The sequence below is a fragment of the Phytophthora infestans genome, genomic scaffold (genome assembly GCF_000142945.1).
Source record: "Phytophthora infestans T30-4 supercont1.46 genomic scaffold, whole genome shotgun sequence".
Classification (NCBI taxonomy): domain Eukaryota; phylum Oomycota; class Peronosporomycetes; order Peronosporales; family Peronosporaceae; genus Phytophthora; species Phytophthora infestans.
In genome coordinates, this window is record NW_003303713.1 from 613,004 (window position 1) to 628,042 (window position 15,039).

Sequence of the window (15,039 nt, forward strand, 5' to 3'; positions counted from 1 at the left end):
CTGCTTTAGTTTTCTTCTGGTTTTAGTAAAGGCACTGCAGTAGAGCGCCTACTCGTTTCATAGGAATACAGCGTCCACTGGGCTGTCTATTTTAATTGTACGCTTAGGCGGCTGGTGCGCGGTAAGACGGTAGCGTTAGTTTATTATGAATAGATGCCGTAGCCTGCATCAGGTTACCGGGACTGCATTGGCTTGCACGTGGTGCGTGTCGTAAGTGTCAAGCACGACATCATGTCGCCAGCCTTCCTTGTACTGCTGCTTTACTCGGTCTTTGTAGACTCGGGAGCTGTCTTTATCCACCGTGTGGTTGCTGCGCTTCAATGTACCTCAGTTGTGTTCTTTACATTTGACAAACTCGAAGGCTGTTTGTTGTACGGTACAGAGTACCAGAATTAATTGGCGGTCAGGTTGTATGTACACATCGAAAATCGGAATGCTGAAGTCCCATTTTGGGGGGAAATCGAGCGACAACTTAAATGAAAAGCACTTTTCAAGTAAACCATTTCGGAAATAATCAACCGTATCGTATCTGAAAGGGCTACCAGCACTCGTTTAATTTTATGAATTGTATTCTTATCGATATTTCAGCTTAAACGTGCACCGCAACCACCTCCCTTACATGCGACTAGCTAGCGTTCAAAGAAAATTTACGTCACCCCGCATCGCTCCAAGCGTACGTACAAGATGTAGCTTGTGCTCTGGCACACGGCGGTGTGCAGTCATGCTGTACGGAGCTACACCGAGCCGCCACGCTCACAGAAAGGTACAAATGCAGCTTCTACGTTTGAAGTGCAACATACATGATCTATGGTCACCGACTCAAATATACACCTACAAATGCTGTGAGAAAACATGTAGAAGTGACCTCGGCAAATCTGTATGCTTTACAGAAGTACGAAGCACTGTCCGCACGTGCACAGCGTCTTCAGCTGGCCATCACGGATGCATATAGCGAGTCGGTTAAGAAGCGTAAATCGATTGAGTTTCTGCCCTATCAGCTTTGGATGGTAGGATATGGGTCTATCATGGTATTAACGAAGTAAAAATGATCATCTATTTCAATTTTGACCGGTGCGATATGTTTGGGAGATGTCTGATCATGTTATTGGCGCCCAAAGGGTGATCATTTGTACCATTTCTTAATGCTGACTCCCCCAATTAACCACCAACGAGAGGAAAGAGGGAGCATGTATGCCGTTGACCATGTTCTACAATGCACCACAAAAGTATATGGACGCTTACTGTTTTATCAAATCTCAATGACTACTTAGCATTAGTGGATGCAGTTTCGACAAGAGTAATCGATATGGCCGCGAGGCTACACCCGGACGCGTCAATTTCACACTACACTACGTTTAGGCACCTTAGATCTGCGGCAGCACCTCAAAAGTTGAAGAACGCAACACGTTACGGTAGCAACACAATTAAAAGTGGCGTCTATAAAATCTGTGGCCGTTCTGTGGCCGTGCATCGAGCTGAAGGCAAAGGATAGGAAGGAGCCAATGCGATCTTGGCATAGGGAGGCACCCTGAGCGTGGCACAGCGTGCGTCGGCAGAAAGTGTGTGGACCATTACTCAACGGGGGGGGGGCTTCCAGAACCTGCATGGTGGCCGTCTGGCACTCACCCAAATGCCAAAGCGTATCCCGTGGCAGTAGAAGGCCTTCGCGGCCGAGGCGTCCGTCGCAGACGCGTTTCTGGAGGAGGTGAAGTCCTTCGATATTGTTAACAGTCACGTCATGGCGTGCACTGTGTCTATGGGAGCGGAGCAGCACAAGATGCGCTATAGACTGCTAGAGGATAGCTCTTTATTATGCGGTGAGGGCCAGTCGTCGCCCTGCAGCGGGCGAGGCAAGCTGCTGTCATGCGAGGCAACGCAGCGCGTATTTATCTACGACTATGGTGCGCACGCTACTGAGGTGTCTTCGCCGAAGAAGAAGAAGCTAGCTACTGCACAGAATAGTGCAGAGAGAAGGCAAACGATCACATTCGGCCGTTGCGGATCCGACACGGGATGTCTCGCAAATTCTCCACCCCGCTTGAGGACCTTCCAGATTTGAGCGTCGTCCAGAACTTTGTAAGCCACTACAGTCGCATCTATCTTGACAACCATGATTGAGTAGACGCCCTGCGGAAATAAGTTCACGCGAGGAATTACAACGGAAAGGAAGTTAAGGATCAGACATTCACGTTTTGCTGGGAGGCCGATGCTCAGGGAGTCCCTAAAGTGGGGGACGGCTCCGACGAACGGCTGTTTATTGTGGGTATGTCGACAAAGGGCTTGACGATGCAGCTGTTGATGCCACCGGACGGCTTCATCTTGCACGTAGATGCCACGTGCAAGATAAATTACCGTGGCTGCCCGGTTATTGTCGCTGGTGTGTCTGCGAGTTTTTCAACTAGTGGAATTGTTTGTAGTTTCTCAAGAAACCCAGGAAAAATTCGAGGCTGTGCTACTGTCATTGCAGCGCGTATTCTACTTTATTACGCACAAGAATCTGGTTGTTCGATATGCAATGGTAGATGCAGACCAAGCCCAGTATAACGCACTCAACTCGTGTTTGGCAAGACTAAGGGATTTACATTCCTTATGTGTTTTTTTATGTTGTCAAGAACATATACAAGGCGACTAAAGCTTTCCCTCGGTTATATCGGCTAGCTTAATACATGGGGTGTACGATTTACACATCTCGCGATCGGAGTTAGACTTTCAGCGACTTCAGGAGCACGTTTTAGTGACGTGGTTGGGAAATCCTTACACTGTTAGATTCGCGCAGTGCATGACTGACCAGTGGCTGTACGGGGGTTCTGGAGATGGCAGCACTTTTTCACACCGCCCAGTTTTGCTGCTACGAAAAGGCCGGTGGAGATTTTTAACGCGCGACTAATACGGGACTACACGCTTCGACGCCGGCTCAAGATGGGTAAGCTCCTGCGAGAGTTATCGGCCTGTTGCAACGATGTTTCGTCGAGTATGCGTCCCTTTAGCTACGAGATCGCGGTGGCGAAATCCCTCACACGCAGAGTGTCCGTGATGATCAAAGAGTCCCTAATAGGAGTGTGGACCGGTGCTATTCCACCTTTTGCGTGTGCTGTACGCTCCAATACTATTTACGTAGTATCCAACATGGCTAAGAGAGTGACTGCTGCCCCCACACAAGAGATCCAAGGCCGGTATTGCAGTGTCTGCGCAGATGGGCGCAAACTACGCTCGTATGGAGGTACAAGGGCAGCCGTGGGGCGGATGGTCAGTAGATGTCGAGCTTCGCAGGTGCCCTTGCGAGTACTGCTACGCTTTCGGGGTGTGCGTTCACGTTGTGTACGCCCTTCGCATTACTGGAAGTGTAAATTCTCAGGGAGGGCAGGTGCTAGTCAATCGCACCAAGCGAAAACGACAAGAACCCGTCGCAGGAACAAACGGAGGACGCCCACGTTCAGTCGGGTCAGCACTTACATATTAGTGTCCAGCAACTAGACATTGATGTTTACCACCGGACAAATCGCTTTATACATTTACACATGATACATGACTATTCTTGACCGAGGATATCCTCAAAAAGCATTCCTACACGCACGTCCATGGTGCTTTAGCAACTTTCTCGTATCCACTTTGTACATTACAGTCAGGAGACACACTAATGGCTACCATTATTGCCAATAAATACCTTCTGCAGCTTCAAAATAAGTTTTACGAGACGATATACTTGTTTCCTCGATACCCTCGGATGGTACATGCCGACAACACGCGTGTACCCTACTAGAGTAGCCTTAACTACCGATCATTAGCAGACTGGAAGGTCGCTAAAGGAAATAGCTGTTACGAGCATCTAGAACTAAAGTTAGCTACGATCCGCAACAACGGAATGGTCAATCTCTTCATTGAAGGGTTTAGCTACATCCCACATGCGAGAAAAATGTACACTACTCGGTTTGTACATGGTTTTCGTCCTTCCAGCACTTGTCACAAACACATTTGAGCCAAGTCTCATCACCCTAGTGCACTGCAATCTGGGCTCCCGATTTCACATTGCGTATTATGCGTACAAACACCTTCACCGTACTGCGGTTCTGTAGTTCCACGAATACAGCGGGTGGTTCACAGGCGTGACTACTAAACACGTCACCGCACCAAACTTTAGTGCCTCCACGTACACAAACCAGTTCTTCACGAACTTGGTGTTGTATAGTATTGTATACCCACTGTTCTGCTTTACCACTTGTATAGGCTGCCATTCTTGTAATCCATCCAACTCAAGGAGGACACCATCATATTCTCCAACACTGTCACCGACTTCCAAGTCTGTAGTAGGCATAAATCCAATACCCACACGTCCAGTATCAAATAGTCGTAAAGTCATTCGGTCCACGGGAGCGTTACTGCATATCGTGTCAATCTGCAGCACTCAGGCGTGCAGTACACTGCCGAAGCAATGTTATCGCACATATCTAAGAAACAATCTTTAATACATCCGCACTTATCAAACTCGCCAATGCCCTTGAATAGAACACCTTTGGGGTTGAGGCAGGAAACGATTTGCTTGCATCCATCGGGCCACGGTAGCCCCTCCGCTTTGTGATCGGCGTCAACCACACTCTCCACGTACGCTGGGCGGTATTGATGAAGTCTATACAGACGATCAAGCACACCAGGTAGCTCTAGAAAAGCTTGTACTATGCGAGCTTTCAGGGACTTGACGTGGTACAGATGGATGCCGCTACGGGTGGCGCCGCAACTTGCCTGATGATGACGTTTGCGTGACCTCGGTTGGCTCCACGCATTAGCCCGTTTCTTGGCTTGGTGACTAACCTAGTGGCGCATATAGCGCGTCGGTATTGTCTTCAAGAACTCATTGGCGTCCAGAATGTCTTCATCAGTAGCGGTCATAGCAGCAGCAGAAGAAATGAGTACTGCTGGTTGGACTTTGGCTTGCTCAGCGCCAATACCCTAGCATGGACGCTCTTCTGCACACGCAAAAGCACGAGAAAAATCATTTGCAGAGGACGTCTGGTCAGGAATTACTGTGCTGGAGGCTGGATCAAATAGTAGCTCTACATCAGCCGCGATGCCTACTCGTGCAGTTTCGTCGGCGGAACCCTCGGATGGATACGCTTGTATAGACAGCTCTGCACTTGATGCACCACTTTTTGTAGCTCTATCGGCCACAATAGATGTGCTGGACATCAAAATAATGGATTCAGCTGGGATAATGCCATTTTCTGCAACGCCACCAGTTCTGGATCTCCCCACTGTGATTTCCTCGCATGGACGACCTTCGTCGGTCGCTCTTTCGCCTATATAGCCACTCGGAGGCACTTGGTTCTGCATAGTAGCTGTTCTGGACGTCGAAGTACCTGACCCCACCGCGGCCTGGTCATCGCTACCCTGATCAGCGTGGGTGTTCGCAAAATCCCTCGCTTTCTAAGCGAAGCTGGCGGCGCGTAGACTTAAATGCATCATTGACCGCATCTTGAAGTGCTGCCCGTATCGTTGTGGACCGTGTGGGGGCGTCGAACGTCTCTGGTTGCAATGCGTAGGTCCTTAACGTGTGCCAACCTGTGTACCTCGGCTTGTACTTGTTGCCGGCTCGGTCCGACACCAGCCTGCACCACATGCCCAGTGGAAACGGCTCCCCGGTGTCTACAGTGACTGGGTAGTCGGGGTCGTCGTCAGGAGCAACACGAAGCACGATTGTAGTCTGGTGCCCGCGCGAATCGAGCAGCACGAGCGCATGCGAGAAATACTCGATTGTATCACTAGCGGACAGAGTCGCCGGGGGTAGCTGTGAGGCGCTAAGGCCCACCATGCCTGAGGCGGAGATGCTGGAGGGAGCCGAGCGCTGCGACATCGCGCAGTTGGTTCTGCAGGTTCCGGCATGAAAAGTTGAGAAGAAGCTTTCATAAGTAGCTTTAAAATAAGAGCTACTTCGAGCTTCTGGGACTACTTTTGGGGCGTCATCGCCTAAGCAGATGCGTCCTGCAGCATAAGCGCTGTGCATTTAAAAGGGCCAGATTCTGGACAGCGTCTCTGTCTTTTTGTGCTGGGGTTGTTGTGTTGATCAGATCCTATCGGGTGTTTATAACGTTTTCTCCTACACCCGCAAGCAGCACCATATGTTTGCATTGGTAAATCCATCCTAGTTTAATTGAACAGCTGCGGAGCGAAACGCAGCATATGTGCCAGAATTGCTGCTTCAAAAGCAATTCTAGCTACTTTACTGTAAATGATCGTATATCACGGTTTTATAAACTAGCATTATCATAAATCCACCATTTGCTACCTATAAATTCAGCAAAACTAATCTCGTTTTGCCAAAATCGTTGCAAAGCACAATAGTACTTACCGTTAAAGTACATGTACATGTCGTTAGCTTACTGTGACAAAGGGAATTTGGTAAATAGTGGGTGTAGCTATTCATGAATTTGACCCTTGTTTAAATATAAACAAAAGATAAACATTTTGCCAACTAGGGTCAAATTCAGGTGCAACACTATATTTACCCGTGTTAGTCTTTCAACCATTTAGTACATGCAAATCAAAATCTAAGCTACCAGACACGTTTCAGGTTTTAAAGTCGAATTGGGGTCTACACATTTTATTTAATAGCTAACGGGTATACAGGGGTTCATACCACTCCACTGAAAATCTGACGAAACACGGGACTTGTGAAACACGCGAGAGACGTCTTCTAAATTGCCCAGAAGACGAAGCATTGGAGTCAGCATATCTGATTGAGCTGTCACCGAGGAGACTCGTTGAGACGCTGCACTCCACTCGAAACGAGTCACGCCGAGCATGTGGAATCGATGGCCTATTCCCAGCAAGTCGATTCAAATCTTCATCTCCGTCATCACAAAGGTGTGGGAATACGCTACCAAGTGAATGCTCGCTGATGGAAATACTGGTCCTTGTGATGGCGATCAGCGACCCGTCAACGCTTCTTTCCAATCCGTCCAACGTCATCTCCAAGGCTTGAAATGCGTAAGTAATATATCGCCAGTGTGTAATTATCGTCTCGATGCCTTGTTGCGTGTTGAAAATGACATCGGGTGAAAACGCAGTGCGAAGGAAACTCAATTGGACACCGCTGACGATTGTGGCGTTGGTAGTGAATTGTCCGACAGCTTGAAGACCGAAGCGGAAGTGCTTGAAGTAGTCGACGGCAACGTTCCACACATTATCTTTTGTAGAGTCGACTTTACATAGAGAACCCCTTCGCTGCGTTAGATTCTTAATTTGCTCTCGAAGTATCCTTGTTTCAGCCTCAAGACGGAGCATATAGTCGTGTTTCTTCTTCCTGTATCGAATCTGACGCTCACGTCGAAGCGCTCGCATACGCTCCCGCTCCTCGATAACTTGTCGTACCATAACCTCGTAGGGGCTCAAATGTCTCGTTGCTTCTACAGCCATTGTACCAGTCATGTGTGCTAGTGGCCTGCGTGATGTCTCCTGGTCACAATTGGTCGTTGGTGGACGATATATAGCGATTCTAGCACCATTTTCTACCAAATGAGTTTGTGTTAAGTCTGTTGAGATATTGTGCTCAGAAGTGCGGCTTTTTTCGGGATAGTGGGCCCTGGACGTCTCGATATTCCTCGCGGATCTCTTGGCTTCCACGGCACCAAAGACAACAGTGTCGTTCAGTGTGTGGCTGTTAGGGGGGCGAAGATTATTGCTATTGCTGGCGTTCTTGTACTCTGGTGCTCGAGGGCTCTGTGAGTACTGGAGAGAAGCACTAGTGCTGGCAGCAGCGGAGATCTCAGTATTTATCGCAGGCCTCTTGGTCTCATGCTCACCGTAAATTACAGCATCATTCAGGGCGTAGCTGATAGGTGAGCGGACTCCACTGCGGAGATTATCATCATCCATTGCGAGGAGTTGAAGTACATGTACCTCTGCACAAGATCGCTTTTGTATCAAATGCAAAGTGTAGACTGACGAGACTGACGAGCAAGGGGCTCATGTCAAGTGAGGAACTTGCGGCAAGACTCTTGTTGTGGCCAGGATACATTGGTGGCATGAAATAAGCAATATACCTGGTAAAAAGTGGATGCTTCCAAGCCAAGATTCCTTTGCGGAAGTACTGTACATGTACAAGTTGTGCATGTATTAAATAGCAAGTGCACTTTTCATGGGAAGGAAAACGGTGCAGATCAATTACATGTACTGTACTCGACTGGAGTTATTAATAACACTTGCCTTCGTAGCTTAGTTTGAGGCTAAAAAACTAAGTCAAGACATCACGCTGCGTGGGCCCAGACACAGAAAATGCGCTACAGCAAAGCCCAAAAGTGCTCATTCGCCTCGACTCCAACCCTGCAGCCGCAAGCTTCAAATCTGACAAATTCTGCTTTGAGCATAATTTGGACATGTAAAAGCACAACGCCCGCGGTGGATAGCCGTAAGTACAGTAAAAATACAATGGTCTAACTTGAATATAGATGTCCACCTGAATAAGCGTAGGTGCACTTCCTATACCCTTTTATATCGGATCACAAGAGTTAAAGATCTAATTGACAATATAGAAAAGCGCTTGACTTCCCTATGAAAATTTATCAGACGACCCCTTACGCTTATTCAGGAGAACTTCTGTACGAAGTATGTCGGACTGCTTACATGTATGACATGCAACAGTAATCTTGAATCGAGCCGTGACCAATCAACGACGATTCAACGTTTGCAGTGAGATCACGAATGATCCACTACCTGTACACAAATACTGTACAGTACATATTACTGGACCAGTACTGAAGTATGAGCAATTATCTTTTCGAACCGAAAGATATGCTTCTCTATCCGAAAACCTCATTGAGCACAGAATCCGTGACAGACGCCTGCACAATTACCAACGGTAATGCTTTGCAGACGATGCCTTGATGTGTTTCCGATGCGCTTGTGGGTTAGATATTGGAACGGCAATTCGACACGCTCCCCAGCCGCCCTGGATACCTCACTTGCAGGAATGAAGGTCAAATAATCACCAAGAGAGTTTATTCTCGCACTACGCATGTACCATGGTAATAATTTGTCAGCTTACTACGGGGTTCTTCTTCCATTGCAGCGATATCATGCTCTGAATACTCAAGACGCACGTGAGCAAGGCTTCCAGTAGCTATCCTACCACGAAGACGGCGTATCGGCGTCAGCATATCTACCTGATGCATCACGCTTGAAATACACCGATACTCTACACAGGATCCCAGCGAAACCGTGTTTGATCACACATCGAGGTCCGAAGTCTTTGAATGTTCTTCGTCAGTTCCAGGTACTAAAGTACTGCAGCAGTGTAGGAGAAGGGGGGTGCACGCTACGGAGTGCGTTCTCCGTGATCGTGGCCGTAGTTCTTTCGATAAGAACCGATGAACTCGGCCATAAAGGAACAAAGAATGAGAACAGCGCTCAGGGATCTCCAATGCCGCACCGACGGCTGACTCCTTTCTGAGGCACAATGATGGGGTATTTATGTTTTCTCTTTACAGCACGGCTACCAAGCGTGCTTGAACAGGAGTACTTCGTGGGACCCGCGATGACTCCAGACGTTGCCTAGAACGTCGAACATGGATCAGAAGAACGATAATCACTCTCTTAAAGATGTTCTTAAGACGTCGCGTCAAAGCTGGTGAGCTGTGCTCAGTGCAACACTTCTTGACTTCTGAGGCACGGATGAAAAAAGGAGAATCCTCGACATGGATGTCGAAGAGGGTACACAAGCTAGATTACACGAAACCCAGACTGTGGGGTGGTCAGAGAGTGATATACTTATAATAGTGTCTTTTGAACGTGATTTACCGGATTGAATAAGAGAGAGGAGGAGCGCCTGATGTTTTGTGCAAACCATGATTGTGTTCGCATTCATGGCAATTGATTTAGATCTCTGGATTGCAAAGCGATAGAGTCGCCACGCAGTAGGTGATAAGACGATGGCTGGCCATTGCACACAATGAATCTTTATACATGCACTTGCATGTTGACTGGTTTACGGGACAACGAACGCCAAGGAAGACAGCATTTTGCCTCCTTTCGTAAGCTATACCACTCTGTTCCACTTCTCTTGTCCTCTTATTATGCTTATGAGCCTCGGGATTTGTCAATATTATTCAATAAAGGCCCCTGATTGGCCTTAGTAGAAAGCTGGCAATCATTTGGTGTGAATATCGTACGGAGCAGACCAAAATTGACCGTGTTCTATTTTCACCTAAAATCCATTATGCCCCGTTTGTAGCCACCTACCCATCTCTCCTTAGTTTAACTACCAAAGTAAGTAACAGCTTAAGAGTTGAAACGGAATGGTAGTACAGACAACGAGATTTGCCCGGTGTCAGAGTACTATCCTTCATATAAATTAAAAGTATTACGCGCGACAGGAATACCCGCCCATAAATTCGATTGGTTGAAAGTGGTAATTTCAGCTCAAAGTCTGAGTATAAATTACAAAACGGACACCAAAAGGGACAAAACTGACGCAATAATCTACAGATCCTGATTCGAATGAGCATAAACGCCCGAATACGGGACACGGATTGGCTGAAACTGTTTCCTTTAGTGGGGAAACCATGTTTGGGCCGGGCGTGTTTCAAACAATTTCACCGTCGTTGTCTGTACAGCAATTTTTGCGCAAATCCTTGGACATTTCCCATCTTATCCATTCACGAATAAATATGTTTTGCTTTCTTTACTGGGCGACACGTCAGGATAAACCATCTCAACGAGGCACTTTTGCCCTAATGGGGAGCTTCCCCTCCGTTGACTGTTTAATGCTTACAGCCCAATTAGGGTGGATGTCAGGGCATCTCAAACTTCAAAAAATTAACTCTGAAGCCGGGGAAGTGAGTATGGCAAACTCCTAAGTTTACGTACTATTAATAATACGTGGCTGCCCACGTTGGAAAGGGGAAACCTTGCCAAACTTCTCAGTCGTAGGTAAAAACGATGACTCGGATGTATAAATCATGATAGCAGGAGAGTCTACGTGTAGAAATGTCAAATCACGGAGACTAAAGGCGTGGAATTAGAGCGTAGCGCCCCGGCCTTTTAACAAACTCACGAAACTGTAATTCCAACCTGAACTCCTGCGAATTTACATCAGCCAACAGCAAGATGGCATTAGGAGTGTTCGGCGAGGGCGATCACAATTCCATCACAAAAAAAAACGACGAAAAGTGTCTCTTTAATAGTATTCATACACGTGTATCGAGACGCAGCTATCTATCTCCTCTACTTTCTACACGACGTTTCTGACTGCCCACGGTATGGCGTCAGAGAAATCAGAGACTTCTCAAACACCCGAGACACGAACTCCAATCTCCCTAGAACTTGCAGCATCGGTGTCAGCATATCTGACTCGCTGATGACGCTTGCCACGCGACCGTATCCGCTATCCCAATCAAAACGCGTCGAGCCTTGAATAGCGATGGACTGGCCCAGAAGCTTGGACGCAAGCAGACGTCCTGTCGCATCAGCGTCTTTACCGCACAGGTGCGGGAATACCTTAACTAAAGTATGCTGTGTTATGGTAAACGTGGTGGTAGTTCGAGCGATAAGCGACTCGGTCCCACTCTTCTGTAAGCTATCGAGCTCTACCTCGACGTCTTGAAACCACAAAGAGAAGTAGGTCCAGTTCCTCATAATCGCCTCGACTCCTCGTCCAGCGTTGTACATGACGTCGGGAGCCATCGTAGAGCGCAAGAAATCGAGTTGAGCACTGGCAGTGGACTCACGCGACCTATCAGACAAGTCGGAGGCGCGTAGACCGTACCGGAACAGACGGAAGTACTCGACTGCCACGTTCCACAGCGTCTTTTCAGACGGCACGGCAGCAGCGACCGCTTTACGTCGTTCTTCGAGCTTGTCGATTTCTTGCTGGAGGTGGCGGTTGTTCTCCTCCATAGTCTCCATATTGTCCTGCTGTTTCTTTCGGTATCGGATCTGACGGACCCGACGGATCTCTCGAAGCTGGTTCTGTTGTTCGATGAACCAGTCCTGTTTGACGAATTCGGCTAGGGAGTCGTGGGAGGAGATCTCGCTGCTGGACTCGGCCAGTAGCATGAGCTTGGAGGTAGTGGGACTAATGGGCTCCTGACGTTTCCTTTTCCGGTCCACGGGCAACGGTTGGGTGGCCGATATGCCGTCGTATCGCACAGATGGAGGGGCGTTTTGTTTCATCGCCTCGTGCCCGGAATACCGAGACCAATGCAGTGGTTCCCCACTACGTGTATTGTTCCTTTTAGAGCGCTGCGCCACTCCACCGATCACTGCATCGCTAAGGACGCGGTTGGTTGGCGGGTGGAGAACGCAAGTGTCCATAAGAGAAGGATAGACTCGAATGAGTCTTCTTGTCTGGCCTGCGAATCAAGGAATGATCGACCACGATCGGGACCACACAGTTACAGTACTGCTTGGACTGAAGTTCAGTATGACAGTACCGGTACTGTATCGATTTATGAAAAGAGCCACCACGAAACATAGTCCTTAACATATGTCTTGAGGCCGGGAGAATTTTGAGAGGATTCATACGATTTGGAGAGCGTCACCAGACTGAACAGACTGTGTTTTGCCTGATCGCGTGAGACTCATTCAGGAAGCCACTGCAGATCTAACACAGCTCTGTGCTCTACACTGTAGATAGAGGATACCGGTACAGTGTACCGTACACTGTAGAGTCTACTGTGTATACTCCATAAAATAATACTTATTAATACTGTAGTAACGTTACATGTACAGCTAATGTTTCGTAGCTCCAAAGTTCTTAAAATACACATGTACTATCTGTAAACATTGTATCTCGTGTCATGATTCGGAATCGAGCTTACATGTTTCTATAGTTTTGTTTCAGACCGGCATTTTATCTTCCTGCAGTACCCAAATACAGTCTAGTAAGTCTTCTTACTACCGCACTTCGTATTAATACATCACAACCTGTGACTCAGATCCACCAATCGTTGTTCTCTTGTGTCCAGTGACTGAACTCCTGGGGTGATAAACAACAGATGCAAATATTCAGAAGGGCATTTTTGATATCCAGATCCCGTAACATGTAAAGGAGCGACTGTACACTGGAACCACACATGGACTACCCACCGCCGGTTGTTAATACCACATCAAATGTAACGGGGTACGTAGCACTAAGTGTACCCTGGTTACATGAAGTGTGACACTTCACACTTCAGGAGTATGACATGTCATACTCCGGGATATTTGGTACAAGGTACCAAGGTCATTCAAAACCAACCATTGGTTAAATGACATTGCATTTCTATAGGTAACTGATAGTTTGTATTAACCACAAACTTAACCTACCTATAAATATACTCAGTTTACAATCTACCTTATTTAGGTCACTTCGCTCTCTTTAATTAAAGAGGGGACCTGTGAACTGCCGTTCACTGAGAGTTTGTATACTCTCGGAAGATAACTTCCTCTAGCGCAAGGTGCTGTGTGACCCCGTCACACTTGGTAGCACTTGTAGTCAATCCACGCCATCGCGGGTAGACTACCTGAACCTCCGAAGTTCGTTGCCATGGATAGGAACGACTTCTCCCATATGAACGACTCTCAGTTCGAGTCGGTTCGGAAGATGGCAGGCATCTTCGGGATGGAGGCCCTGCAGAGCCTGGTGGTATCAACACCGGCTGAGCAGCTCGAGCGCGTCAATGCATTCGACGCGTACGAGCAGGGCCTCATCGCGCATGTGCGGGAGAACCTGCAGGCTCCGGCGGCGGGAGCAAACCCGCCTCACCCGAAGCCAATACGGCTGAAGGTAAAGCCGTATGAAGGGAAGGAAGGCGAGAACCTTCACTTCTGGGTCCGAGAGGTAGAGCTTGCGATGGACGCGGCTCTGATCTCGACCGAGCAACTACGTGTTGCTTTTGCACTCTCCAACCTTAGCGGTCGTGCTAAGAGTTGGGTGTACACTCGGGAAGCGACATCCCCTGGATGTTTCACATCCTGGGCTCAGCTGTGCGAACAGCTCCGAGCCGCGTTCCTCCCGGCGAACTACGAGTACCGCCAGCGTTCGCGCTTCCTCGCGTGTAAACAAGGAAGACGCGAACTGCACGAGTATGTGCAAGAGATACGGGAGCTCACGGCGTCCCTAGTGGGAAACCCACTCAATGAACACATCAAGATGACTGTGTTCATGGACGGCCTTCGAGTGGGCCCCGCACGCACTCAGCTGTTTCGGGTGCAGGCAAACACCCTTGAAGAGGCGATTCAAGTGGCTCTTCAAGAAGAATACAGCCATCGCCAGGCGCGTACGCCGGCCTCAGCGTGGCCTGGGAGTTCCTTGTCGGCTCCCGGTCGAACAAGCCCCAACGGACCAGTTCCCATGGAACTCGGGTCCGCCGAACAGCGTGACATCCGCTGCTTCGGCTGTGGGAAGATGGGCCACTTCAAGCGCGACTGTCCCGCGGAAAGACTCCGCAGACGGTCCTTCCCCAAGCCCGTCCTCAAGGGTCGCTGGCAGAAGCCAGGATCCCGGGGACAGGGGAACGCAGGAACCAGTAGGGGCGGGGCGCCCTACTGGGGAAGAACTAAGTCTTCGTGATGGGTGCGCGGGTGGCGTGTACCACGGGGACTTAGCCCCTGAGAGTCTTCGCACTCTCGAATCGGCGAAGAGAAGCGGCGGGTTGCTCGTAGTACACGGATGTGTACGGGGGTACGATCACCCCTTTAGAATCTTGATCGATTCTGGGGCGTCGAAGAATTTCGCACGCCGCCAGACGGTTGCTCGTAACAGCAACAAGTTGTCCGAAGCTTTGCGAGAAAGCAAGGGCAACGGGACGGTGTCAGTGCGACTGGCCGACGGGAAGGTCGTCACTGTCCCCAACGTGCGCGGACTTTGTCCGTTGACACGTCTCACACGTGCGTACATAGGTGCCAACCCACTTATACATTTTTGGCCACCAGTACATCGAGCTCACCGAGCCATAGGTCTTCTCCCGACCTAAGTGCCCGCCCACGGGCGTATCATGAACCTCATAGAGGATTCGATACTTTAGATCATCATCATGAGGAACGACTACACGAGGGTTATCCTCAGAGTCG

At 48.7% G+C, this 15,039-nt stretch overlaps 1 protein-coding gene and 1 non-coding gene across 2 annotated transcripts; one reads left to right on the top strand and one right to left on the bottom strand.

The window, feature by feature from the left end:
• Positions 1-970: 970 nt before the first annotated feature.
• PITG_33065 lies at positions 971-1,037 on the top strand (the record flags this gene model as incomplete). Its single annotated transcript, XR_009934459.1, has 1 exon — positions 971-1,037. It is a non-coding gene; the product is annotated as an 18S ribosomal RNA (ribosomal RNA).
• A 10,174-nt stretch (positions 1,038-11,211) lies between these two features.
• PITG_16890 (uncharacterized protein) lies at positions 11,212-12,338 on the bottom strand (the record flags this gene model as incomplete). Its single annotated transcript, XM_002897272.1, has 1 exon — positions 11,212-12,338. One exon carries the CDS (start codon positions 12,157-12,159, stop codon positions 11,212-11,214), a length of 948 nt encoding a protein of 315 aa, XP_002897318.1.
• Positions 12,339-15,039: the final 2,701 nt, after the last annotated feature.